Source organism: Phasianus colchicus, chromosome 1, assembly GCF_987193195.1.
Source record: "Phasianus colchicus chromosome 1, bPhaCol1.hap1.1, whole genome shotgun sequence".
Lineage (NCBI taxonomy): Eukaryota > Metazoa > Chordata > Aves > Galliformes > Phasianidae > Phasianus > Phasianus colchicus.
This window is the reverse complement of record NC_143436.1, coordinates 155582547-155609443: the sequence shown is the minus strand read 5'-3', so window position 1 is coordinate 155609443 and position 26897 is coordinate 155582547. Positions and strand designations below refer to the sequence as shown.

The 26897-nt window shown below is 35.6% G+C and overlaps 1 protein-coding gene across 14 annotated transcripts in view; it reads right to left on the bottom strand.

Moving 5' to 3' along the window:
• MYCBP2 (MYC binding protein 2) overlaps window positions 1–26897 on the bottom strand; it is a 202017-nt gene that overhangs the window by 6974 nt on the left and 168146 nt on the right. For 12 of the 14 annotated variants that reach the window (XM_090130532.1, XM_090130523.1, XM_090130483.1 and 9 more), the window contains 23 exons: window positions 26147–26316; window positions 25363–25607; window positions 24876–25043; window positions 22997–23154; window positions 22304–22503; window positions 21777–21926; window positions 21203–21363; window positions 20475–20631; window positions 19488–19712; window positions 18600–18665; window positions 14954–15193; window positions 14721–14819; window positions 13862–13942; window positions 12779–13045; window positions 11712–11995; window positions 11350–11446; window positions 8584–8703; window positions 7453–7554; window positions 4410–4538; window positions 1866–1998; window positions 1523–1626; window positions 863–1051; window positions 248–355 (listed from right to left, as the gene is read on the bottom strand). In XM_090130532.1, the coding sequence (XP_089986658.1) occupies window positions 248–355; window positions 863–1051; window positions 1523–1626; window positions 1866–1998; window positions 4410–4538; window positions 7453–7554; window positions 8584–8703; window positions 11350–11446; window positions 11712–11995; window positions 12779–13045; window positions 13862–13942; window positions 14721–14819; window positions 14954–15193; window positions 18600–18665; window positions 19488–19712; window positions 20475–20631; window positions 21203–21363; window positions 21777–21926; window positions 22304–22503; window positions 22997–23154; window positions 24876–25043; window positions 25363–25607; window positions 26147–26316 (3653 nt within the window). Of the gene's footprint in view, window positions 1–247; window positions 356–862; window positions 1052–1522; window positions 1627–1865; window positions 1999–4409; window positions 4539–5199; window positions 5436–7452; window positions 7555–8583; window positions 8704–11349; window positions 11447–11711; window positions 11996–12778; window positions 13046–13861; window positions 13943–14720; window positions 14820–14953; window positions 15194–18599; window positions 18666–19487; window positions 19713–20474; window positions 20632–21202; window positions 21364–21776; window positions 21927–22303; window positions 22504–22996; window positions 23155–24875; window positions 25044–25362; window positions 25608–26146; window positions 26317–26897 lie in introns of those variants that run through there. The other 2 variants (XM_090130445.1, XM_090130514.1) reach the window with 2 other exon arrangements.

The window sequence follows — 26897 nt, the reverse complement described above, 5'->3', positions numbered from 1 at the left end:
AGCATTTAGATAATGTCTGCATAGTGTTTACTTTCTAAGAAAAACCTTAATTCAGGGAATAGTAGGGAAAGTAGAAAGATATGTCAATGACACCCTTTCTGTAGTAATATGAGAAATTAAGGAAACAAAGGAAGTATACTTATTTTATATTGTAACAAGCAATGTATCATTAAAAATGAAAGGAAAAAAAAGTAGAAAGAGAGTAATAGGCAACTTGTTGGATCTCTGCAGAAAACAGCTCATTTACCTTGCAAATAGGACAGGACATAAACCCAAAGGTTATCCTTGGCCCAAGCCATCTGTTTTCAAGTACTCGTTGACAGCATTGCAAATGGAAAACATGGCTGCAGTCCAACTTTAGAAAAAGAACAACACACAAACAAACACTGACATTATGTTAAACACTAAAATATAAGTATTCTTTGCTTTTAAGCAGCAACATATATGAAATAAAATTAATATGTTTTAAATACTAGAAGACCTCTAGTTTTCTTCTTAAAGAAAAGAATGAATACTAAGCACCTGTTAGAATCATAACACTTTCACTCCAAGACAGCCAGTGGGCATATGAAATATATATGATATATATATTAATTAATATCTCAGTTGTTTTCTTATTTATAATATACCATACATTTTAAATAAACACAGAAAAATAAGTTGATACAACCTTCTTGTTTCAAATAGCAGCAATGCCAGAAAACAATGAAAGCATTTCAAGTCATTTACATCCTGTACCATTACCATGTTTATTCTGAAACTCTTGAGAATGTCATTTGAGGGACTTTATATTTTAACTTCTTCCATATATAGTATTACAACCATAAGATTCATCATTTAAAAGGGAGAAAAAAAGATAAACCTGGATAGCCGGTGCTGCTGAAAGTGCTTCAGTAAAACAGATCATACACATATCATCAGCATCTTGTTTAAGAGTTGTAGCATTCTTATCACAACCATGCAAGCATGGTAAACAGTGCTCTTCATTCTTAACACCGCCACATGGATGGCCACAGGGATGTGTCTTGCTGCAGGCAATTTTAGCATACTCCTGTGAAAGGTAAACATTTGGTCTTTTTTCCCTGCCAAATAACAGGTTGAGATAGTGCTACTTTTTGAAAGGCGACTAGTTCATGCAATTAACTGAGATGCAAGAATGACAATTCATCTTGTCCACTGCTAGACCAAGTACTTGGGAAAAACTGCACATTTTGTGTAAATGAAGTAGAACTGATACATTCACATTCCTATAAAATATTATTCCTAAACAGCAATGTCATAAAGAAACATTTTAACATTTCATTTTGATATACAGGAATATTTATTAGTTCTGTTTGTATTTTTAACATTCCTCTCATGTAATCACTGCTTGCCCTACATTAACAGCCTTTACAACATCAGCAGATTTTGGTCCTTCAGGAAAGGAAGGGATGAAGAAGGTTTACTCAAAACAAGAGTCTTTCTACAGTATCTTTCTTCTATCTTATTTATCTCATAATGATTGATATTTATTAATACAGACCTGGCAATCTGTATCAGAACAAACACTTCCCACTGCTGATAATTCTGTTCCACTCCTACAACCACAGAAGCGACATGCTTCAGAACTGCTGGTGGTTGGTTTGCCTACATCCACAAAAAAAGGAAACAAAAATGACTACTATCATCATGAAATATAAGTGACCAATATTCAGACACAATCACAAACCAACCAGAAAAACAGTAACTTTTATACATTTAAAATGTTCTATTTATACTTACAAGCAGAAATCAAGACCATCGCCCTAATTCTTTTTGGACAAATGCTCAGGTAAAAGGTAAAAAATAATCAGGAAAGAGTACATCTAATAGAAGCTGTGTTTTACCTGTCTGTTCTCTGAACTCCACCATAGCTTTCATAGTTTTAGAATCTGCTAATGCCATCAGCCAGAAAAGCTTGGTCCTACCACAGCCTTCATGAAGATCAACTTTGATAGCTTCTTCTTCTTCTTTGAATACCTGTTATATTAACCAAACAGATAATAAATAACATTTCTATGTTATTCTTGTCATTCTCTCTTTGGATTTTGATCGGAAGTTTTAAAGATTTTGTCAGGTTTGTCTACTGCAAACTATTTTTAATTTATACATTCCTTAAGTTGTACATAGTGGGAAGAGGTTTTGTGGTTTAAAAAGTAAAAATATTGAAAACTAACACTCCAGATAACATGACTGGGAAGCAGTAGAGCAGCAATGCTAAGAAGAGAGCTGCACAACATTTTTGTAATTCAAAATCTATGGAGACTGTAGCTCACAACTAATATTCATCTCCAGTAGACCACAGTACTAAAAGCAGAAGATAACATTAGAAATATCTTCACATCACCATGTCAGTAATTTATCAAAGTAGCACTGATAATTATGATCATTATGTATAATATTATGGACTACATAATGAGTTATATATCAACACATCACTTTCACATAAATATGCAGTGAATGTTTTTAGCTAAAAATCAAGAAAATTCTTTTTTTTTTCTTTTCCCCAAAATCAAAAATTCATAAAAGATCCATGTTAGACTTCACGGGTCTCTTTCTCTTTTCCTTAATTTCAAAGGTAGTTCTGTTTTTATTCACTTCACCTGCAATGCAATAAAAGTTAGAATTCTCCTGGGTATAGATGTATCTTAATTTATACTGGAATCAGAAAACAAAAACTCTAAGTGCTTCACAAAGGTTTTGCATAAGCAGGTCACAGTAACTCCTTTCTCAATAGGAGAGGAAAAACTGATAAGAAGTACGTATAACAGAAACAGAAGTTGGACAAAGAAAAGGAAGCTAAGAGAAAACAGGCAATAGGGAACATGACAGAATTTAAAATTTAAATGGAGAGGCTTGACATGAAAGATGTAAAGGTAAAGGTGGTAAATAAAGATTAAAAGTTTAAACATGCTTTTAGAGGTGAATAGGAAAATCTGATAAGTAGCTGTTTTGGACGGATTAAAGGAGAGATGTGAGGACTTCTATGAGATAAGAACTTACTTTTATCAACTGTAATCTGAACAGGCTATATAGGAGAAATCAGAAAAATAAATGAGACTAGACTGTGTTGTGACAGGACAGAAGAACAGACACATAAAATCATCTTCTTAAGATGACCAAAAAGGAAAATTTCAAATGGGATTGCAAAGATCCATGCTAAAAAATAGTATATAACAGATGTACAAGGAACTTCCGGGCTGAACATACTCTGAAATGCTGAGGCACCAAGGAAAACAGTGACCTGATATTTACATCATATGCTCTGGACTAGCTGATCCCTTGCACTGACTGCCTGCTAGTATTTGAAGTACACTAAGTATATGCCAGGATCTTTGTTTGTCTGTTTCACTTTGAAGGAATCCCGTTCAACCTCCCAAAAGGCTTCTTTATCAAATCAAAGCATGGTAAGGAGGGATGATCGTATCTGCTTCAAAAGCACATTCCTGATTCTAAGTAAAACACTATCATAGCCGCACGTCAGCAGGGAGATTACTAATAATGTCCACAGAATTAGTTTTATTAACTAATAATGTGGTCTATTATTTTAGCCTCTGTACAAATATTCTTCCCTTCTCCTATGACTACTTACAAATGACGACAAAAACTTAAAAGATAAATGCTGTATCAAGAAAGAGGAAGTGTTCAATAGTCTCAAAAGCAACAGCATCTTCAGTGTAAATTGCAGTGAGAAAAAGAAATATTCTAAAAAGAGTAAACATTCAGGTTTAGACATTAATAGGATGAAAGGCTAGCATGAAAGAACACTAATTAGCAAAGCTAAGGGCAATGTGCAAAAACTCAGCTAGGTAAGTCAAAGAGAAAAGACATTTCATCCCTAAGAGAAAAAAAAATAAAATAAAAATCAGGAAGTTTTCAAGCTTATGGATAATGACAACATGAGGACTAGGGAAGTATTGAAAAATAAGTGATGACTGTCATAGGGAACCAGTGGGAAAATTTCCTGTCAAGTGATCCTCTGAACATCAAAAAAATATAAACTCTTAAAAATGAAAGGGTTCACAAGCACTATAATGCGATAGTAATAGTAGAGGAGATTTAGTGTAAAAGGAATAAAGAACCAAGGTACACTTAAGAAAGGCTCTCCAGTTTCTAGAAGTTTCCTGAAACTGTTCCTAGACAGTGTGACAGAAAAAAAGCTGATGTAGCGTAAGAATTAGAATGAGGGAATGTGACATTGTTTACAAATCTTCTAAAGATAATGGACAATGGAATTTCAGTAAAATGGAACAAAGAATTAAATGAAAATATATCTATTCCATATTCAAAATAAAATAGCATTTTGATTCTTGCTACTACCACTTGCTTATATATTAATGGGAGAAACGTACATAATGTATGCAGCACATACAACATGATGCCATGAATACCTGTCTCTGATGAGTTTTTGTTCGTCGATGGAGATGTAGGAATCGGTCACAATCTGTACACAAATTCCCACAGGCGTTACATAAAATGATGGCAGCAGTTTCACCATCATCGTGGTTATCGCACATTGGCTGAAAAAATTAAGAAAGATCATTAAATATTTTTCCCTTTATTAAATCCTTCGTTTCCTTTCAGCACTTGCTTGTATCCTTCCCTAGCTCTAACCTTCAAATTAGTAATGGATGATAAAGAGCTTCTTTAGACTACTAATTCTACTTTTAGAATAATCAATATCTAAACAACTACTTCTGCGCACAAAGAGCCCCAGTTTACTACATAAGTATTTCAATATTCTTCATCTTACATATTGTGTGACGTAGCACAAATGTATTCTACAATAAATTTGGGACATCATTTTCAACAGCCGGAGTTGCACAGAAAAAAATTGTTAACATGGGGCTATTGGCATGTTAACAGAACAGTTCATAGATAAACAAAATATTTATCCTTAATTACTATGATATGGTATATTTAGATTGTTCAAAGACTTAATCAAAGCTGCAGGTCATCCATAACTCAGAGAACACAGCCAAAGCAACAGACTACAACATCTAGCATAAAATTACCTTACTATATCAAGATATATTTAATTCAACACAGTTTTTATTTTACAGTTAAAAATATCTCTAAAAACAATGTTCAGTGATTTTGATTATGAAAATCTTTGAGTTTCCACTGTACTACAGAAATTGTGGTTTCCAAGATATTGTTCATGTAACATAGAATCCATTCCACAGCATTCCTGCGAGGGGGAACACACTTCACCTCAAAATTTGAATATCCTGGTATAAAAATAGGATTGGGGAATTTCAGAACAAGTTCAGCAGCTCATATACCTGCTTGCCTGCATCTGGGCTGCTCCTCTGACATTTCCACATGTTTAAATAAGCTCCAATTTCTGCCTTTTTTTCCTCTTATCTACAAAACTAGACCTCTGTTCTGTTTCTCTAATCCTCTGCTGCTTGTTCCTGTGGAACAACACAGGAAACCTGAGGCAATGAAACACTTCTGCTAAAGCAAAGACATGAAATGAGTTAAGTTTGATTTCATAAAGCCAGTCTTTTTTATTATGGAATCCACATTTCTGGTTCAGCTATTTAATTATCTAACAAAAAATCTCTTCTGCAGATCTGTCCTAAAATGGTTCATTCCATGGTTAATCCATAATGCAGTGGGTGAGCAATTGGTTGACAGTCAGGTCAGACTGAAAGGGTTATAGTTTGTGGAGTTATGTTGGGTTGGTGGCCAATCACTATAAGGGTTCCATAGGCCTCCATTTTAGGACCAGTTGTCTTCATGCTTTCATAAATGATTTGGGTACAGGGCTTGTAGGTATACTATATATGTTTGCAGATGACACTAAATTACAGGGAGCTCTTGACTCCCTTGAAGGTTGAGAGGCTTTGCCTTGACAATCTTGACAAATTTTAGGGTTGGGCAATCACCAACCACATAAAGCTCAACAAGAGCAAGTGCTGGATTCCACACCTGGAGCAGGAAAAATTTGGACTGGGGGCAGGGCTGGGTGCCACAGCATAAGAAGGACATAAAGCTATTAAAGTGCCCAAAGGGGGCTACAAAGACAGCAAAGAGTCTGGGGGGAAGATGTATGGGGAGTGGCTGAGATCCCTCCATTTGCTCAGCCCAGAGCAGAGGAGCTGAGGGGTACCCTCATGGTGGCTGCAGCTCCTCACAGGGAGTGGAGGGGCAGCGCTGAGCTCTTTTCAGCTGTGGAGCTGTGTCAGGGGAGGAGCAGCTGGGTGTCAGGGAAACATTCTTTGCCAGAGAGTTGTTGGGCACCGAACAGGTTCCCTAGGGCAGTGGTCATGGCATCAAGCTGCTGGAATTCAAGAAGTGTTTGGACAATGCTCTCAGACACAGGGTTTGAATTTTGGGTGGTCCTGTGTGGAGCCAGGGGTTGGACTTAGTGATCCTTGTGGGTTCCTTCAACTTGGGATACTGCATGATTCTTAAAAAGCAACAAGATTTTCTTCTTCTAAACCTCTTTCATTAGATTATGAAGTTTTTAGGTATGAAAACTAAAAAATTTTGGGAAGCCAACACTTAAAGATTAAAAATAGGTCTTTGCTCATGACTTTGCAAACTTTTCTGGTCTTCAAGTTTTTTCTCAGTTGAGCAATATTCTGTGCTGAATTGCAAGGTCTACAGAAGAAAGCCTTTTCTTAATCACCTCAGAAACCTTTAGTGTCTGCTTCCTTTTCTCAGCAGAGTTTCAGTCCTTACTGCTGCAGCTCTATACCTCCTGTATTCTCTTTCTGCCTACACTGAACCGCTGTTGAGGCTTATTTGCTCTTAAGCATACTCAGTTGCTAGCAGGAAGGCACGACCCCTTGCTTCCCACAGGGATCCATCAAACCCAAACTCCTTATAGAAAGCTCCATTACTTTTCTCTTTCCAGATCCACATACAAAAATATCATAAGGTTTTTGCAACACTGAAAAATACAGGCAAACTCAATTCATCCACCATATTTCATATTAAAGTTGTAAATCCTCCAGGTAAATGGTAGCTTTACTAAATCCATTTAGACTGTTTCTTTTTTGGGGTAATTGATCTTTTTCTTAGATCTAGAAGATGAAGCTAAATTGCAAAGGAATATAAAAGAATTGTCTTTACAATGTTATAAAAACCCAGAAAGCAAAAAGCTCTAATAGAAAGCATTGTATTACTTGAAATACTATTTTCAAAAGCTCATCCTTTAGGTGTTTATTTCTGCATGCCAGCAGAATTGCTACCTTATTACTGCTTTAAGTTGGAATTTTTGTTCTCTGAAGAGTATTTGTCTAGAAAACTTAAATTGTCTTAAATTGTCTATAATAATTCAAATGTATATGTAGTATTTCCATGGGAGTGAGAAGGAGGAATAAGGTTAGGACAAGTACCTTTTCCTATTACTTATTCTAAATTCTTTGACTACTGAATAAATAAAAAATAGACACAAAAACGCATAATTTTCTGTCTCACCATCTGTTTCTGCTGTCCATCCTTTCCCATCCATCTTCCTGAGGACAGTCTATCAACATGATCCTGATCAAGTACACACAAGGATGCTAGGGCCAGCCATAACTATTGAAAGGCAAGATAGAATTAAATGTTATAGAAAAACTAAATTAAAAATCTCAAATACAACAAGTTTAAACTTTGACAGACAAGAATAACACCATTACTTGCAAACCGTATCATCATCACCTGAAGCCTTGTCCATGCAATACAAGATTTTTCTTTACCGAAAGAAGCCAAGCACCCAATAAAACTTACTGAACTCTTGGGAACTAATTTGTTTCTTTCAATTACCTCACTTTATGGTCAAAACTATGGTAGTTAGCATGCAAAAGAGAAACAATGAAACAAGATCAACCAGAATATATTAGAAATAGGACAACTTGTTTATCTTTCCCAAGCATTGGAGATTTTGTGGGGAGAAGAGAAACAGAACAAAATACACTAATCAAAAAAGCTTAGGTCAGTGTGATTCACTTCCCTATTCTCTTCTCCCCATACTGGCCATTTGAGATAAAGTATAACAGGGTTGTCTAAATGTCCTTCAGATTTTAGGAAAGGTTTTCTCTTTCTCTCCACTGTCTACAGTGAAATGCTAGATAGATTAGCTACATGAGGAAAACTTGTCAGTAATCCTGCAATCCAAACTGAAATGAACTTGACAACTACATTTTGAGATGACTTTTGACCAAGTTTTCATTTGGACAAAATGGCTTTCTTTGAATGACTCTACTAAGACTTCCTTCAAAACGTGCACCTTCATGGCAGAGCTAAGTTTGTTCACAAGGAGAGCCGGCCTGATGTTCAGTACTTATCTAAGACCTGACTCAACTAGCACTGCAGCCTTGAGATGTGGCAGAGGTACCTCAAAAGTGTATTTATTCGAAATTCTGATTTTAATGGAGTACTTTTTACCACAAAGAAAACAAGTTGGGATACAACATAAGCTGTATACTGCGTACATTATTTCCTGAGAAAACCCATATAAGGGAATTCCCATAGAATGGAATTTTTGCCAAAATATAGGGAAGCTCTCAGATGGGCTTTTAATCCTTGCTTGCAATGAACTAATGTAAAATTCAGAAAAGCTCTTACTCTGGTTGTTGCAATGCACCTCACTGGTGATCGATATTCTTCTTCCATTTTGGTCAGAGCTATGATGGTTTCAGCAATAGCATTCTTTGTCACACGGGACCAGGCCTCTGACAGATGACCCTGACAAAGAGGAATGTGTTTTTAATGATAATAAAAACTGTAATAAACTGTTATAGACATTTACAACTAAAACTGAATTGCTACAAGCAATGCTAGTTTATGATCATAAAAGAGCAAGTCCCAGGTTCAGAATAGAATCCACTGTTTCCCTGATGTTTTCTCACCAATACATATAATACCTACAAAAAATACTGGCAACAACCATTAAAAAAAAGTCCTGAAAAATTGGCTCCCCTCACCAATTATTTCCCAATGTATGTTACAGCCTATGCACTGAATGAAGTGGGGTGACTGAGAAAAACATGCACATACATACAAGAGTCATCACATTAATCCTGGCATTCACTACAAATACTGAGTACTTGTATTTGCAGCTAGCATTCCTTTTCTACTTGAGTTTTTTAAAAGTTTCCTAAGATGTTGATGAAGTAAATAGAAACAAAAATACATCATGTGGAATCACACTGGTACCTACAACAGACCCTTCCTTGAAGGGGAAAATAAAGTCATTCTGTATACAGACCAGCACTCCTGAAGAACGAAGAGTTTCAATTAAAACTTTTAACTACATATCAATTGTGGTTTTCCAAGCCTTTCTAAGGGTAATCAGAGAGGAAAATCAGGGTCATTTAGAGCATCACCCTGAACTAGTGTAGAATTAAAGAAAACAAAACTAACTTCCTACTAAATTACTTTTCCCCTTTCTCTAATAAATATACAAACCCTATTTCCTTCTCCAGTATTGTTTCTGGGAAATAGCTGAATCAGCTTTCATCAAATTCTTTAGCCAAATAAATTTGCCTGAAATGTACCGTATGGGAACCGCTGAGTGACAGCCTGAACCACTGATTGATCACCTGAGGCAAGGACAGAGTCAACCACAGGAGCACAGGTGAAGGCAATTCACCTGTATGACCAGAAGAGGTGGAGCCTGGCTGCACTTCTAGATTCCATCTAAGGGCTGACTGCCACTGAGGAAGGATCTTTTTCTGGAGATTTTTACTATGAGGCTAGGACATGGGTGAGAATTTCATTTTTTAATTATCTAACTGTAAACCTGTTATAATACCATTGTAACCAAGCCACTCTTCTAACTGTACATCTGTTAACTGTACACATACACTCATGGAAAATTTCAACCCAGATGGCTAAAGTAAAAATCAGCTATAAATGTACAAGAGCTGATCTAAAAGTAATGCCTCCTATTTTATTATGTTGAGCCACAATATCAGAGGTGAAGGGTGGTGACAGGGCAGGGCAGTAGAGGTTGAACCTTCCAGCCAACATTCCATTAAAAGTTGCTGTGCAGGAGCGGGACAGTCTGACAAAGTGGTGTCTGACACGGAAGTGTGTATGGAGCAAAGGTGTGTCACTGAATTTCTCCATCTGGAAAAAATGGCACCCACTGATATTCACTGACTGCTCACACAGGAATGGAAGGAACACCTGTATGCAATTTATTGAATCAATACAAGGCTGAAGGTGACAGTTTCTTGGGTTGCATCATTACTGGTGATGTGCTGTCACCACTATGAGCCAGAGTCAAAAGAACAGTCAATGGAATGGTGATGTGAATTCTCCATCAAATAAGAAGTTCTCAAGATACCCTTGAGCCCTCAGTGAGTAAAGTGATGTGCACTGTCTTTTGGGATAGGAAATATGATTCTTCTGGATTTCCTGGAATCCAGACAAACCATCATAAAGTCTGATCACTACACTGTAACACTGACTAAGCTAAAGGCTCAGACTCCCAGAGTCAGGCCAGGAAAGAAAACAATCTTTCTCTTAGAACATGATAATGTCATAGTAGATTGAAGACTGCCGGTCTTGGCTGGACTGTCCCACCACACCCACTATGAAGTTCAGATTTGACACTTTCTGACTTCTGTCTGTTCAGGAGGATGATAGATGAACTACATGGGCAACGTTTTCCTACCACTAACGCCATTATAGCATCTGTGAAGCACTGCGTCACTTCTGCTGGTACAGATGGATTTTTTTACAAGCATAGCATGCAGGCTCGCTCAGGTCCATCACTAATGAAAATGCATAGCTAATAGTAAAGACTGTTGAAAAATAGTGTTTTGTAGCTGAAAATTTGCTCTGTCAAGTAGTGCTGTTGAGCTCTTTGTATCTGTTGTAGTTTCCATGGAAATGAATAAGAGGCATAACTTTTGGAGTGACCTACAGAGATGGCCAAAAGAAGCTTAACATGCATTTTTAACTAGACTTCATGTATAAAACATACACATTCACTGTTAAGTGAAAAAAACACTATCACCATACTCTGTAAACACCTTTTGTTTTTCAATTAGAGCTCTGAGTGCTCATGACTCTTAAAAAAAAAAAGTCAGATTTCTAAGTTAAGAAAGAGACAGAAAATTAGTGATTATTACGTAAGTTTTTGTGACTCATCTGAAAGTTCATTTGAATATTGAGCTTCTATTTAGCTGAACCAGAACACGAGTTCTATTGCTTCTAGACCTGGACCCTGCCCAAAAGAGTACATGTTTTTCTTCTTGAGACCAGGTCATTTTGAACAGCTCATCCCAATATTAACTTTAATAGAAATTAATGAAAAAAATGTATTATACATTATCAGAAATATTTGATGATCTCCCACACGTTTAAATCATAGAAACTTACTGCTGCCATGTCTTTAATCAGTTTAATAATGATCTCTGAAATTTGTGTAGGTGTTGAACCCTTCATCCACCAATGGCTTTCTCCTCGCCGAATATAGCTACAGAGGACACATTGTAATACATGAAATAAATTCAATTAGTTGTCAAAATACACAAAAACAAATACTGCACACATTTGGTGCAAGGTTGGTTTTTGTTTCTTTTTTCAACAAAATTTATTAGTAACTTTACTTATATTATCAGTGTTATTCATTTTTTTCCCATCTATTAAATAAAGATCATAAAAGGCAACATAACTGACTTCAAAATATATATTTCTGTTATACCTTTTGCTGGAGAATTTATATGTATTTTTAAACAAACCTCGAATTGAAGATCATTGGAAGTGTGACTGTAGTAACTCCTTTGCCTGCTGTAGTGCCAGCTGTCCCAGTTATAGTAGTTCCTTTGGCTTTTAGCTGTACAGTGAGAGCTTTGGCAATGCATCCCAAAAACATATCTAAAATACCCAGTTTATTCCAATCTCCTTTTTCTGTTGAGTGAATAATATCACTTATATCTGCTGGTGGAAGAGACTTCACTCCTATGATACTAGCCAGGCGACTAGGGGTTACCTCAGGCAAAACACGCCTTAGTAGCGATGTTACCTGGAAAAAGAATCAAAACATGACAATTCTTAACAAGAGAGATGGAGCTTTCAAACAATAATTATGAATTGTTCTGTAAGACAGAATGTATCTACTCTATGTATTCAAATCACAATTGTAAGAAATTCTAAGAGGTTTCTATCTTGCTTTGAAATAACTGTTAATAATACACTGAGACAAGGCTTAAGAGTCCAGAACAAATATCACTCAAAAAGAAACTAAACAAAAAACACCCAAAAACAAACAAACAAAACACACAGAAAACACCTTCATCTTCATATAATAATGAAAAAATGCTTTGTACTGAACTTTGTAGTGAAATTTCTGAAATACAGATGTTTGTACAACTTTAAATTGCTGGCATATTACATACTCATTCTGTATACAATCTTTAGATGTCAGAAACTATAGTAAAACACTTAGAGACACTTAGGACTTTTGAAAACAGAGAATACTTTTCTTGAGGTATTAAGAATTGTGTTACATTTCCACAGTACCCTCCCTCACTTCTTTTTAATTCTCCCTGTGATACTCAAACTTGGTGCTTTTGGATAGGAAATCTGTGCTAACTGATCTGGATCTAAATTGAGTTGCTTTATTTAGATTTTTTTCCTTATGTGAAATAGCCTGAATATGACTGGCAAAACAATTTTAAAGTGAAAATCCAAAATTACATTTCAAAAAACCACCACTTCAAGTACATACTATCAAGTTCATGATTATACCATTGTAAAGACTCTTTTCTAGGAATACCAGGATGGATAAAGAATACTTAGCACTTACCTGTCTCTGCACCCTTGGAGAAGCAGTATGCAATAACGAGAAGAGATCCTGGAGCAGAGTCAGCTGCTGAGCCAGATACTGCCGGCCTACGTTGGAACCACTCAATGCTAGAACCATTGACAGCAGTTCAAAGCAATACGCATCAGAAGAAGCATCTTCATCATTAGGTTGTGAGTTGGCATTCTCTTTGCTAGAGATGGCATGCTCCCATTCCTCACGCACACGGGTTGCTTCCATTCGTATGGCCTGGACTATATGAGCACATACCTAGCAAGTGGAATCCAAATACACAGTTAACTCCTAAAAACTTTTAGAATGTTACTATTTGTGTTTTAAGTATCTTCATAGCTATGACAAAAATGGAAAACCTGTGAAATTTGTCCCATACTTAAATTATTTCTCAACATTACTAAATTGAAATTAAGAATAAATTTAGATTTCAATTTAGAACATTTAGATAAAGTTCTTTAGAATTAATATTTATATTTAATATTGAATTTGCCCATTTTCACTCTGGAAAGTTACAAAGATCTTTTTAGTATTTTGTTTAGTTTACTCTCTAGGAGAAGATTTCAGAAAGCATATTTTCATTTTACCAGGAACATGTTAAAAAGCATACTTAAGAGACTGTAAGGGTTGCTAACATGGGTGATAAAAAAGTGGGACCAGACCTGCAGTATTTACTAAACTTCAAACAGAATCAAACTCCTCCTGCATCACTGTAAAAATCTTTACTGCAATGTCTGTCTCATGGTAACTGTATTAAGTGTATTAAAAATAACAAATATGTTAATTGGTACAGTAAAACAACTTCAGTATTTTAAAGAAAAACATACTCTTTACTACTTTATGTTGAGAAAAACAAAGTAAAACCACAAACTAAAACTTTCTATTACTGTAGGAGACAATCAAAATGTAACTTAGTGTCTGATAACACAGAACAATGGAAGGTGTAATGTCAAATAAGAAGTTCTGTATTTACTGAAAATTAATATATTTATTATAACATACTATTATATATACATATAAGATACATATTTATTATAACATTATAATACTCAAAGTATTATAGAGTGAACAAACCTGCTTTTGCAAATTTGTCAGTTTGCTCCGGCTGAATATGATCCCTACCATGTGCTCTTTCAGGTCTGCATCTGATGTTGCCTTCATAAGAAGAATATTTAGTATTAAATCAAGAATGCCAAGAACAAACTCTAACTTCTGTAGCAATTAATAAGAAGTACCAACAAACTTTGCTCTAAAAATTTGCAGCTTTTTGTTGCACAGAAGCAAGATATATAAGCAGGAAATATTTAATACTGGTTAGTATTTTTTTTTCTCTTTATGACTAAGAGGAAATTTGAGCACAAAATAAGATAATAAGCAAAAGAAGTGAAGCGCAGTTATTTGAGATTTAGCGTCCTCTACCTTAATATAATCTCTGATTAAGTTTTTGTAGAGCACTGCATGAAATATGCTTTTCACTTTCTATAAACTTAATAGATTTTGCAATAAAAGAATCAGGGAACACATACTTATTAAGCTCCTTATTAAGCTCCTTGCAGGAAGACAGGAGAGTATACTAGCTAAAAGGATACCGGTGAGGTTTTTAAAATACTTTTTATCCAAACATCAATGGAGCCACTTTCTGTCTTCAAGAAGAAGATATTAGGCAATAAAGATTGTCAGGCTGACCATTACTGCAGGTGTTAAGTACTTCTGTATATGTAAACATTATTTGAGTCACCAGAGTATGGTGTTTCCATTAAACACATATGCCCCAATAAACATTTAGTACTACTACCAAAAAAAAAAAAAAAAAAGCAACTGTAATATTTTGCTTTTGTATTGATCTGAAAACTATGGTGCATAAGACAAATAGCAAAAATCATCCTGGATAATTTTTTCACCAATGTAATATTGATAGAATACAAATAAATACATTGTGTACTTTTTCTTCTCCTTCTGGGGAAGACAGGAGGGCTTTTTCTTCTTGTTCTGGAGTCGGTTCAGCATCACCAGAGATGAGTTTTCCAAATACCTGGAAGAAAGGAAGTGATAACTACCTTATCTCCATTACAAACTTGCACAGAGGTGACATTTTAAATTAAAACATCAGCACTGAAAGCACAGAAATTATAGTAAATTTCACTGTACAACATATGAAAATCCTACCTGAGATGTAATAAGTCGGAATACTCGCAGTGTCTCAGATTCACAGTTTCTTTGCTGAGCTACACTTGCAGAAATCTGGCCTGCTATTTTAATGCTTTCACCATCTTTCCATCCAAGAATTTTCACTTGTCGAACTCTGAGTGTGTTCTCGGGACCCTTCAATTCAATTTTGATGATGTGATTATCACCCCCAGGAAGTTCACTCGTTACCCAGCCAATATGTCTTGAATCCAAGTCTACCTATTAAATAGGAAAATAAAGACGGGAACTGACATCGAAACATCAAACGAAAAGACTCTTAATTCTAAAGCAAATCCACTGTGTAACATTGGAACCAATGCAGTGTCTAAAATACATTTTTTATTCAAAGCAGTGATATTGCTGTGTTTAATTATATAAATATTCAAAAATGTGAATTCAGATTAATCAACTCCTGAATACAATGACATACAGATATTATTTTTGTTTTTAAGCCTATTAAAAAACTGGAACTGTGAGTCATTCTATTTTCTAAGCAACAATTCACAAATTCAGACATTCACTTTGAATTGATGTTTGCTTATTTACTACTTTTTATTAAAAAATAAAAATTACCATAATTTACCTGAAAATATAATGCATGTTTATCAGTACCTAAGTTATTTTATCTTGATTCACATAAAGCTCTGAAAATGAAATATTAATTTTTTGGAAGACGCTGATGCCTCTTCAAGAGAGCCAGGACTTAATAACTGTAAAAAGAACAGATGATTGGTACCACTGGAGGAGATAAAATGACAGGGTGCCATGCCTCATGCCACTGCTAAGGGTAACCTGAGTGTCCCAAAATCTCTATATAATCAAACTAGTATTTATTCTTCCTTCATTCCTACTAATCCTGTGTCTGCATGAAATGTGATGCAGCAGGCAGGATTGACATTTTTAATTTAATATCATGAGTGTACAATTAATGAATATACAGATGTTATAGTATATCCATGAGCTTGGCTATGTAGTTGTTATACTGGAGCAAGAAAGAACGACACTCACCCTTATCTTGGGCTCATGTAAGAAACTCCAGTGGAGTCAATCTCCAGAAGAGATTCCCCCCCACTGGCAGTCAGCTCCCAAAATGGATCCAGGAGAGGCGGAGCCAGGCCCCACCCCCTCCGGCAGCACAGGCGAACCGCCTACCATGGCCAGCCCCGCATCATCCCAGGCTGCCCCTGCAGCTGCCTCACTGCTCACCCCAGGTGGTCGACCAAAGGTTCAGGTCATGATTCAGCAGTTCCCATACAATGAGATAGAGGGTATGCATGAGTTGGGGCACTACATGTAGGCACATGATAAGATAAAAAGCCTGCTGGAGAAGTGCTAGAGGACTATTTTGCAAGGAGTGAACCAATCTGAATTATGTCTTGCTATCTTCTGGGAGTGAGTCTGGAAAAATACCTGGGCACTATGTTCAAGCATACAAAGACACAGAGCAAACTAACAAGGTTCAGAGAAAGGTATAGACCATATGTACATACGCACACTTTGTCTACGAACATAAATCCACACACTCATACTTCACTGTTTATTATGAATCAACTGTAACCAAGTTTGCTTTATTCAGATATCAAACATCCTTTAGAGCTGCAGCTTCACCTTACATGCCCCCTGAGGATAAAAGGTAGAGCAAAACAAGCCATCTCTAAAAGGTAGAGCAAAACAAGCCATCTCTCTCTCCCTCATCTAGTTGCACTGTACAGAATTTCTGTGTTATCAGATGTTACCTCAACAAAGGTCAAGGCTGTGACATGGTTAAGACAGCTGCTTCTTGAAAATTTTTACCACTGTCAGTAAGACAAATGGTAGAAATTCTGAGCTGCAAATAAGAACTGCTGTTTTAAACCTTAAGTATATCCGATGGAACACATCCATGTCAAAATACAAAGCATTGTTCTCTGCATAAAAACATGTTTATCATTTGGTTTAGTATCAGAACTACAAAGATTGAATTACAGAATCACAGAATCACCAAGGTTGGAAAAGACCTACAAGATCATTCAGTCCAACTATCCACCTATCACCAATAGTACTCACTAAACCATATCCCTCAACACAAAATCTAAATGTTCCTTGAACACCTCCAGGGAAGGGGACTCCACCATCTCCCTGGGCAGCCCATTCCAGTGCCTGACCACTCTTTCAGAGAAGTAGTATTTCCTAACGTCCAGCCTGAATCTCCCCTGGCACAGCTTGAAGCCATTCCCTCTAGTCCTATCACCAGTGACAGGAGAGAAGAGGCCTACCCCCAGCTCCCTACAACCTCCCTTCAGGTACTTACAGAGAGCAATAAGGTCTCTCCTGAGCCTCCTCTTCTCCAGACTGAAAAACCACAGTTCCTTCAGCCATTCCTCATAAGGCCTCTGCTCCAGACCCCTCACCAGCTTTGCTGCCCTTCTTTGAACCTGCTCCAGGGCCTCAATGTCTTTCTTGCAGTGAGGGGCCCAAAACTGGACACAGTACTCGAGGTGTGGTCTCACCAGTGCTGAGTACAGGGGGATAATCGTTTCCCTGTTCCTGCTGGCAACACCATTCCTGATGCAATTCAAGATGCCATTGGCCTTCTTGGCTACCCAGGCACACCGCTGGCTCATGTTCAGCTGAGCATCAATCAATACCCCCAGGTCCATTTCCTCTACACAGTCTTCCAGCCAATCCACCCCAAGCCTGTAGCGTTGCCTGGGGTTGTTGTGGCCAAAGTGCAGGACCTGGTATTAGGCCTTGTTGAACTTCATCCCATTGGCTTCAGCCCAGCTATCCAGCCTGTCCAGATCCCTCTGTAGGGCCTTGCTACCCCCAGGCAGATTGACACTTCCAGCCAGCTTGGTGTCATCTGCAAACTTACTGAGGGTGCACTCAGTGCCCTGTCTGAATACTGTTCTGAATCATAAACTCTGGACGGAGGTCAATAAGATACTTGAGAACTAAAAATGATGGGAAAATGGGCGCTATCAGTATACATTAGATAGCTTGTGTGGAAGGTAAATAATTTTTTTTTTCTTCTCTTCATAGGACACTATGCTACACTACTTATGCTCAGCCTTAAGCTGCCCTCCTCTAATGAAAAATGATTCCATGTAGCAGACAAAAGCTAATGACAATACAACACAAAGCAGCTGAGTGTCTGAGTATCTAACGGTGTATACTATGCAATTATTTCAGGCATATTTAGATACATATATGCCTAAAATTAGCCAAACAGTTTGTTGGACCTTATAAAACACAAGCTAAATTGTCTATTTCAAAAACATTCTACACAATCTCTTATCCTTTCTGCTGTGGTAATGAAAAAATTCAAGGAACATTTTAAAATCACCTTTTCTGTTCCAGCAAGTAATGTTCATGAGTAAAAGTTTGACCAATATTCAGTATATATGAAAACTGAACTCTGTTATTAATAACAGTATTTTCTAAGAAAACAACACTATTCAACAACAATATTTTCTAAGAACATTAAGTGTGATATTTGCAAAACAATTTATCTGCCATAAGAAATAGAGAATATTTGCTCAGAAGCTTTGTGTCAAACAAACAAACAAACAAATAAGAAAAACAAAAAAAAAAACAACCCTGCAATTTTTCCAAATTTTCCAATGTCAACAGTTAAAATGGTTACCTGCTTTATTCTGCAGAGATCTTCTACTGCCTTACCAGTTAGAAAGGTCATTGAAGTCACTTTGTTCTACAACAGACAAGGAAAAAATAAAACACTTAAACTAAAGAGCGTTCTATTTCTTCCCCATTAAGAGAGTACATACAAGTTGTTTCATTATAAAAAAAAATAAATTAAGAGTGATCAAGACCAAGGACAAAGAATTCCAAAATATAGCTCACTATATGTATTTGTATTAAAAGTTCTATCTGAAATAAATATATATTTGCAGGAATACTGCCCAGACCTATAAAAACAAATTTAATAACTTAAAAGGTCTTTACTATCACAGTGATACAGTTCTGAGATGTTAAGGCCTACTGGCATACCAAATTGGTATATTAAGTTACTTAAGTATGCTGTAATTTCCCTACAGGTAACAATTCTGTGTTTTATGAAGTATTATTACTTTACAAAACACAAATGGAGACAAAAAGGTAGGAATTTTGATGTAGGACACAGTGGACAATTGTACTTTGTGAGAATCTAGCAAGTCTACAAAATAGTCTGTATCTTATGAAAGCTCATTATTTGAGTGATTCTACAGAAATGATGAGCAGGGAAATAATCTTATGAAATAATCAGATGCAAGAAAATGCATGTGAAATTGAACAGGCCATTAAGAATTAAATTTCTCAGGTTCATGTAAATTACACATTTCATCATCAATTTCATTATATCAGGTACTGCTTTCAGAACCACAGGAAAAAGAAAATTTATTTTAAAATGTGAACTTCTGAATTAAAGTAACACAATCAACTGGATGGACAACATGGTGTTTCTTGAAAGATTAATTATATGTAGCTGATTATGCATTTTTGTTTTTCATTTTAAATTTCTTTTTTCTCTTACCCCAAGATCTCTGGAATTGTCTACATGAACACACACATAGCGTGCATTGATTCCTTTTACACAGTTAATTGTGATGTTTTTGGTTTTGTTTTTATCTTCATCTCCTGACTCCCAGAATGTTTCTGTAGATCCATCTGTTAAACTACCAATCATGGCAGGTCGGCTTGATGTTTTAATGTCAACAATGCTTGTTAGGTCTTTTAGACAAACCACTATACACAGTTCCTGTGAAAGCAAACAAAAAATATTTTAAATTTATTAAACCAATCATGGAATCATGGAATGGCTTCGGCTGGAGAAGACCTTAAAGATCATTTAGTTCCAACCCCTGCCACAGGCATTGTTGCCACCCACCAGACAAGGCTGCCCAGTATCCCATCCAGCCTGGCTTTGAATGCCTCCAGAGATTGGGCATTCACAACCTCTCTGGGCAACTTATTCCAGCACCTCACCACCCTAACTAAGCCCAAATGCAGACACTATTTATACCTTAAAAATCTTACACTTTTTCTCTCTGGTTAGGAGACATGTTCTTTGAATTAAAGAAGTCAGTTCAAATTATTCAGGCCTTTAAACCAAAGGAAATACCAGTGGCTAACAGATACCCATTGGTAAATGTGAAAATGTATTAATGAGCAGAAGAAAACACTTTAGAGCTATTCATTAGAGGTATTAATTTGTGGCTCCTCAGAAAAGTAGAAGGAAAAAAGACGTGAGCAAGTTAAGAACTGGAACTATTTAGCACTTAAAAAGTGAACTCAATGAACTAAATGAATTAGCTAAATGAATAACATAGATTAAGGGACAGAATCTGAACCTCTGAAGTTAAATAATGAAAACCTGAGTATCATCAGCAGGATTCTAGAGATTTACTCAAACAAATATGACATTGCAATGAAAGATATTTTTATTCCATCAGAATCGTTACAGGAACTACATGCTGTTCATGGTTGATCTCTGCTTTTGAGAGAGAGGCATAATACTGACCTGACTCATGACTTCAAAACCTGACTGTATACTGATACTAAAACTTTCTTCACTATCTCCATCGTCAGATTTAGACAAAATATTGTTGATATGATGGAAAACATTGCTCTGGTGCAGGAACTGATGGTCAGATTGTTTGAATTTGAGACTCCAACACCTGGAAACACATTTAGCAGATTTTGATACTTTGAATACTGATTAAAAGATACAACCCACCAGCAAAGAATGCTATTAATTACATTTTTGCTTCTCAAAATGTATTGAAAAAACCTTTAACTTCAAGTATTTGCAGGATGGTTTGTTCCTACTTTTTACAGAAAACAGGAATAAACTTAAAATAGAATCATTATTATTCAATTTGCAACTTCAGCATCAAGACACAGGAAAAGCTTATGGAGACTATTCAGGTGACAGATTTTTGAGCAAAAAGTATACTACACATGCAGATAGTACCATATTACTCAATAGAAAACCTATTTTAAAATAGTAGGCAATACAGAACTTTAGAGGAAATATATTTTCTCTAAAAATCTTTTATACCAGTACACATACAAACAAATACATATATATTTTACATATATCTTCCTACACATAAGGAAATGCACGCTCACTTTCCTACAGGAAATATAAAGATGTTTTCAACTTTGAATCTATACTGCAAAATCTGTTCACCTATAACATTTAAGATGTTTTCAGTCTCCTAAGAATTTTTTTTATTTTGTGCTTACCTTAAGGCCATTTGCTGTAACGCACTACCACTGGGTAGAGACATCATAAGATCAGAGATTGTTTGGAGTAGACGATGAAAAGTGTGGGGTAATGGGTGAGCTGCTTCCCCAGCAATCACTATATCAGATAGAGGATGTTCACACACTCTTGTGTCTTTCTCCTTAAATGCGAAGCAATTTGTATTTTGTTAACAGACTTTCATACAAAAAAAAGTTAAAGCAAACAGTAGGTTGCGGGGTGTCGGGTTTTCTGGTACTAGATTAGCACTGTGCTAATGACTTATTTGTTTTTTTTTATTTTTTTTCCTCACTCCTAAGAATAATCATAAAACTAATGCATTAAAAGACAGGAATTCATAATCACACAAAATCTGATACTTTTAGAGGAAAAAGTAATTCAACTGGGACTATTAAAAGAGGTCAAGTACAGTTTATACTAAAAATTTAAATTCTGTAGTTAAAGTTCTGTTTCATAGAGAAGGGGTAAGGATCCTTTTCACATATACTAAAATCATTTCTAAGTTATTATCAAAAATCAAGGGAGATACTGAATTTATTTCTCAACCTCACATACTTGTTCTGCATTTTCTTTATTTGATTTATTTTCTTCATCCTCTTCCTCTTCAGGTTCTACAGGTGCAGGAGTCAGGGAAGCCACAAAATGCCATAAAATATCATGAAGAGAAGTTGTTTGAATGACATTACAAAGAAGCCAGTTAAAAGCCTAAAACAAAACACACACGGGGAATTACCAATTAAGTACGTAAACTAGGTTAAAAACACTTCATGTAAAGAGATACACTGATGCTTTTGAACAGTTAAATAATTATGCAGAGGCCTCCACGTAAGGCATTGCTCAATAACTTAAGGAATCTATTTCCAGACAACAAGCATACTATTGAAGAAGATATTTGGGTAATATTTTTGTATTCTTAACTTCTAGAGTTCATAATACATTCATAAAAGACAATTTTTAAAATGTTTTTTTCTTGCTTTTATACCTGTATGAAAATTATAAATAAAAAGCCACAAGAAAAACACTGAGACAGAAATTACATATGTCCTATTGTCATCACAAAAGATCCATTAGTACATTAATACCTCCATGGCAAATACTCGGCAAGCAGATTTCCGTAAGGCTTGTTTCATTGCTATTTCAAGTCCTTCCAGATCATGATGCTGGATTACAAATGCCAACACCGGCCACTGGAAGTTTCTCTCTCCTTTGGAAAGAGAGCTGTGGGCGGAGATTAACCGAGAAAGTTCAGGAGATGGATGTCTCAGAAGAGAGGACCCCACTTCTATTCAAAAACAAAAAAATATGCATACATTAGATTGCTTGTGCATTTTTATTTTACAGCCACAGTAAAAATAAAAAGCAGCAGAGAAATTTCAGAATTGATAAACTTTTATTCATTTTTTTCTATCAGAAAAAAACGTATTAAAAAAAACAGCATGGAAAAATGATGCTTCAACTGAGAAAATAAGCAGACAACACCACCAAGAAACAACCACATTAGCTTTTAACTAGCACAGAACATGAACCACAAATTTCAGAACTGTAGTAATCCCTGATATGTTCTGAGACTAATCGTGTGCAGATTACTATTTAAATATTGGTTGTTTGTTAAAGAGAAATAAAAGCCATTTATATATATATATATATATTTATATATATTTATATATATATATATATTTAAATACAGAATTGTCCACAGTTTCCAAGAATAACGGTAAGTCCAATGCGACATCCTCAAAATTTTTTTTTTCCTTTTCCAATGTCTGCACTTTTACCTGCATCTCCACTGTTAACTCGTCTCCTGGGGATTGCCTTTACACGTGCTGGCAAAATGGAGTGCTGTTTGTCATATTCTGATGCAACAACTGAATATGACCTTTGAAAAACTGTGCGCTTCGCAAGGTCTGTATCTGTTATTGGACTGGTTTCCAAACTACAAAGAAATCAGAGAAGTTAAAGATTCATTAGTAAATATGTACAGTGTTCCTAAGTTATGCATAAATATTAAATAAAGGAACATGCATTCAATAATGACAATGCTACCGCAGCATGAAAGTTTGTTTGATGTACCTAAAAACTGTTTATACCCTGGAAAAGAAAAAACACGTTAGAATTATATATGATGAAAAACCATGAGAAGACTTCATAAAAAATATAATAATGTAAATCATAAGTTCAAAGAATTTAGGTATTTTTCAGAGAGAACACAAACATTCTGATGATGCCTGAATTGAACTTTCAGGCAAAATTGTACTGAGAATGCATGTAAAAGCACCTATGAAGTGAATTTTTATTATGCAAGCCAATTGAAATTTAGAATATTAAAGGAAATGTTTCCAACATCTCTAGCCTTAAAGTCAATTTTCATTTGCTACGGCTATGTCTTTGACATGTTTTACTCCTTACCTTCAGTGGACTTCTTACAGTCTGCAGAAGAACTCCCAGCTTATGCTGGCCCTATAGGCCTCAGGAAACCATGGTGTCCACAGTTTTAATAAAGGAATATACCAATACGATGCACTCTTAAGGAGTTTTTTTAGAAAAGTTCTATTTCTGAAAAGACTATATTGCAGATTGTAGTATTCCAATAAACTACTTTTTCTATCAGTATAAAATAAGAAATTGAAACACATAAAAAAACAGATCAAAAGCAAATTTTCCCTTTGTTACATCACTGTATGAAAATCTCAACCATCTATGTTGATTTAGGACTATTATTAAGTAAGAGTCTTTTTTACCCTGGGCAAAACAGAAAAAAAATCTGTAATTGTTTGAATTGGATTATAGAAAATTTGACAAAATAAAGACTTGGCTTAACCTGGTAAAAACCACCTAGCACTCTTGGTCCTGGATAGCATTAAACTGCCATTTCTTCAGACACTTTTTAACTTTCTACAGAAAGAAACACCAAATTTTGCTTTGAAAATGCAAAGTAATGAAATTCCCCTTTGTCAAACCTCCCTTCAAAATGAAATCTTGAAGAGCTACTACTTCTTAAAAGGGTAGTTCATCCACACTACAATCAATCAGTTGTATCACGGAATGGAAATACAGGGGAAAAGTGCTAAATTTTCAGCTATGTTTCTTGGACCACTGCTTTTCAAATAACGTCTTCAGTTTTGCAGTTCTGGCGATTGTGGGAAAACTGCATTTGCCTCTATGAGAAAAATAAGCAGGCCTGAAATAAGGACAAGGGATAAATTTTCTTAAGGTACACTAAGGATTTTTAGTGAAGAGTCTTTCACCAAGAGTCCTTGGTGAAGAGTCCTTCATCAATTTCTGAATGTACGATTTGTTTTTATTTTGTTTGTTTTAGCATAGTTTGGCTGTGAAATCAAGACCTTTCTAAAGAGAAGCAACTGATCTGCAACACTCTTAAAGTTTTTAAATAAGATTTGCAAACTTGCATTACCAGTGTTTGAAAATACATCAGATACGCTATCATTTACTGAAGACACTTTAAGAACAGTTTCTTGTGTTTTGGGTTTTTTTTCTGCTATTTCAAGAGACTGATCTGGGCTGACCTGATACTTTAGCTACTTTATTATGACAATGTTTTCCATTATCTTCATTTAAAAAAATTTAAAAAATTTAAAAAATTAAACTTGGTGTTCTGCTAATGCATTAACATTTGTATGTAGTACTGAGAAGTACCTGGGGGGCATAGACTTCATGTTACTCTCTGGTTCTTCAAAGACATTAGGGCTCGCATCAGGAGTAACTGAGATGTATGGTGCAGGTACAGAAGTTGAGCGCAGGTACCTCATTTCATCTTGGAAGAGGTTGTCATCCTGGTACCCAGCAAAGTTTTCATGATGATGCCTACATCAAATAAGGTTTCCTAAGTTAGGATTATGAGTTACAGAAATAAATGTACAAAATACTTCCTTGCAAATACACGTAGACAGCTAACACGATTCATTTACTATTCACCTAATGAATACAACCTAGTTGCAGTTTCCACCTTAGGGCAAAATATAGTGGTGTTTTCAACTGATGAGTTAAACAGTAACCAACACGGGGATTGGGAAATCCATGGTAGACATGAGACACTAAGGTAGAGTTAAAAGGAAATAATAGAGGAAATAATACTCTAGATAAATGAATATTATAATCAGTATTTATAAACTTTCTTTAATACCTTGCTAAAGTCTGTAGATACAGACATGGCATTTTAATGGGAAAATCTTCAGAAATTCCTTCTTTTAGACTGGGAAGTTGAGATTGGAATGCTTTTGCAGGGTGATAGCAGAGGATACTAGGCTCAGCAGCACTGCTCAGTGACAGCAAATATAGTGCGTTAGCTTTAATCACTTGGTGAGCTTCCATAGTTGGCAAGGCACGAGGAGTCTTAACTTGCATTGGTTTTCTCCTAGATTGTTTAATCTATATAAATTAATGAAAAGAAAAAAAGGTGTATTTAAATTGTTCTTCATCACAAGAAAAGCTATCAATATCACGTAGGTAAGCTGCTTGATTCTTCCTGTTATAAAATGATGCTCTTCTAAAATAGTACTTTTAACTTTTCATAAAAAGCTGTAAGTTATCATGTTTGCTTCACAATGAATTTTGTGTGCAAAAAGTTTTAATACATTTAGTTTAATTCATTTAAACTAAAACTGTTCTGCTCATCTTTAAAAAAAACCTCCACATATTTGCATATTTTAAGCAAAAATTTGAAACTGGATATGGCAAGAGCAATATTAGATGAATGCCTTTTATGCTAGTATTCCATTACTCTAGATCACACAAAGCCTGGTTATGTCATCACATAAAGACCTGGGTATGATCTCATGTAACATTATTGTGAATTGGTATTTCAAAACCTTCCATGATTCTGAAATTCCAAATTTTTCAAAGTCTACTTTCAAACTGTGAATGCATTAGTACAGAGAGAAAAACATAAGATAAACAGATAAAAATACCTTCTCTCTTGCTGCTGCTTGCTTTTCACGGAGGTATTTTTCTCTGCATCGATCACATACCAAATACCAAGTGCTTCCTCCAATACCACCATCACCACAATTACCAGCCCATCCTCCACAGAAGTGTCCTATGCTATTATAACCTTGGCCACCAGCATAACGACCACAACCTACATACAGTTAAAAAAAAAAAAAAAAAGTTATTTCAAAATAAAGATTTTTTTTCCTATCTGCAAAACAGGGATGTAGGTGGGGAAGGAAGGTGCTTGCCTCTCCTGTTAACAGATTTAAAAAATTACAGTGCACATTCATGTATCCCAGTGGTATCTGAAGAATCCAAATACTTCTGTTTTCATGTTTTTATTATTAACATGCCCAGTGCATCAACAGTTTTCAACTTAGACAGCTTAGTGATGGTAAAGTCAGTATTACATGTTAGCCAGCATATCTACAGTTTAAAATTGAAGACCTACAACATATCTAACAAAGCTTAAAAGGGAATAAAGTGTATTCCTTTGATGATTATTGGTTCTCAGAAAAATCGAGAGAACTGATTTGTGCTGAAGATCAAGGCTCCTTAGTTTACCATACAGTACTAGAAATAACGCATACAACACCAGCCTGAATTTCACTAACAGGTAAAATCATTTAGCTTGGTGTACAATCTAGGAAACAAATAATTTTGTCTCTGACAAGGCTACTTATTACTGGCTATATCACAAGTATTTTTTAGACTCAGTTGACTAGCAAA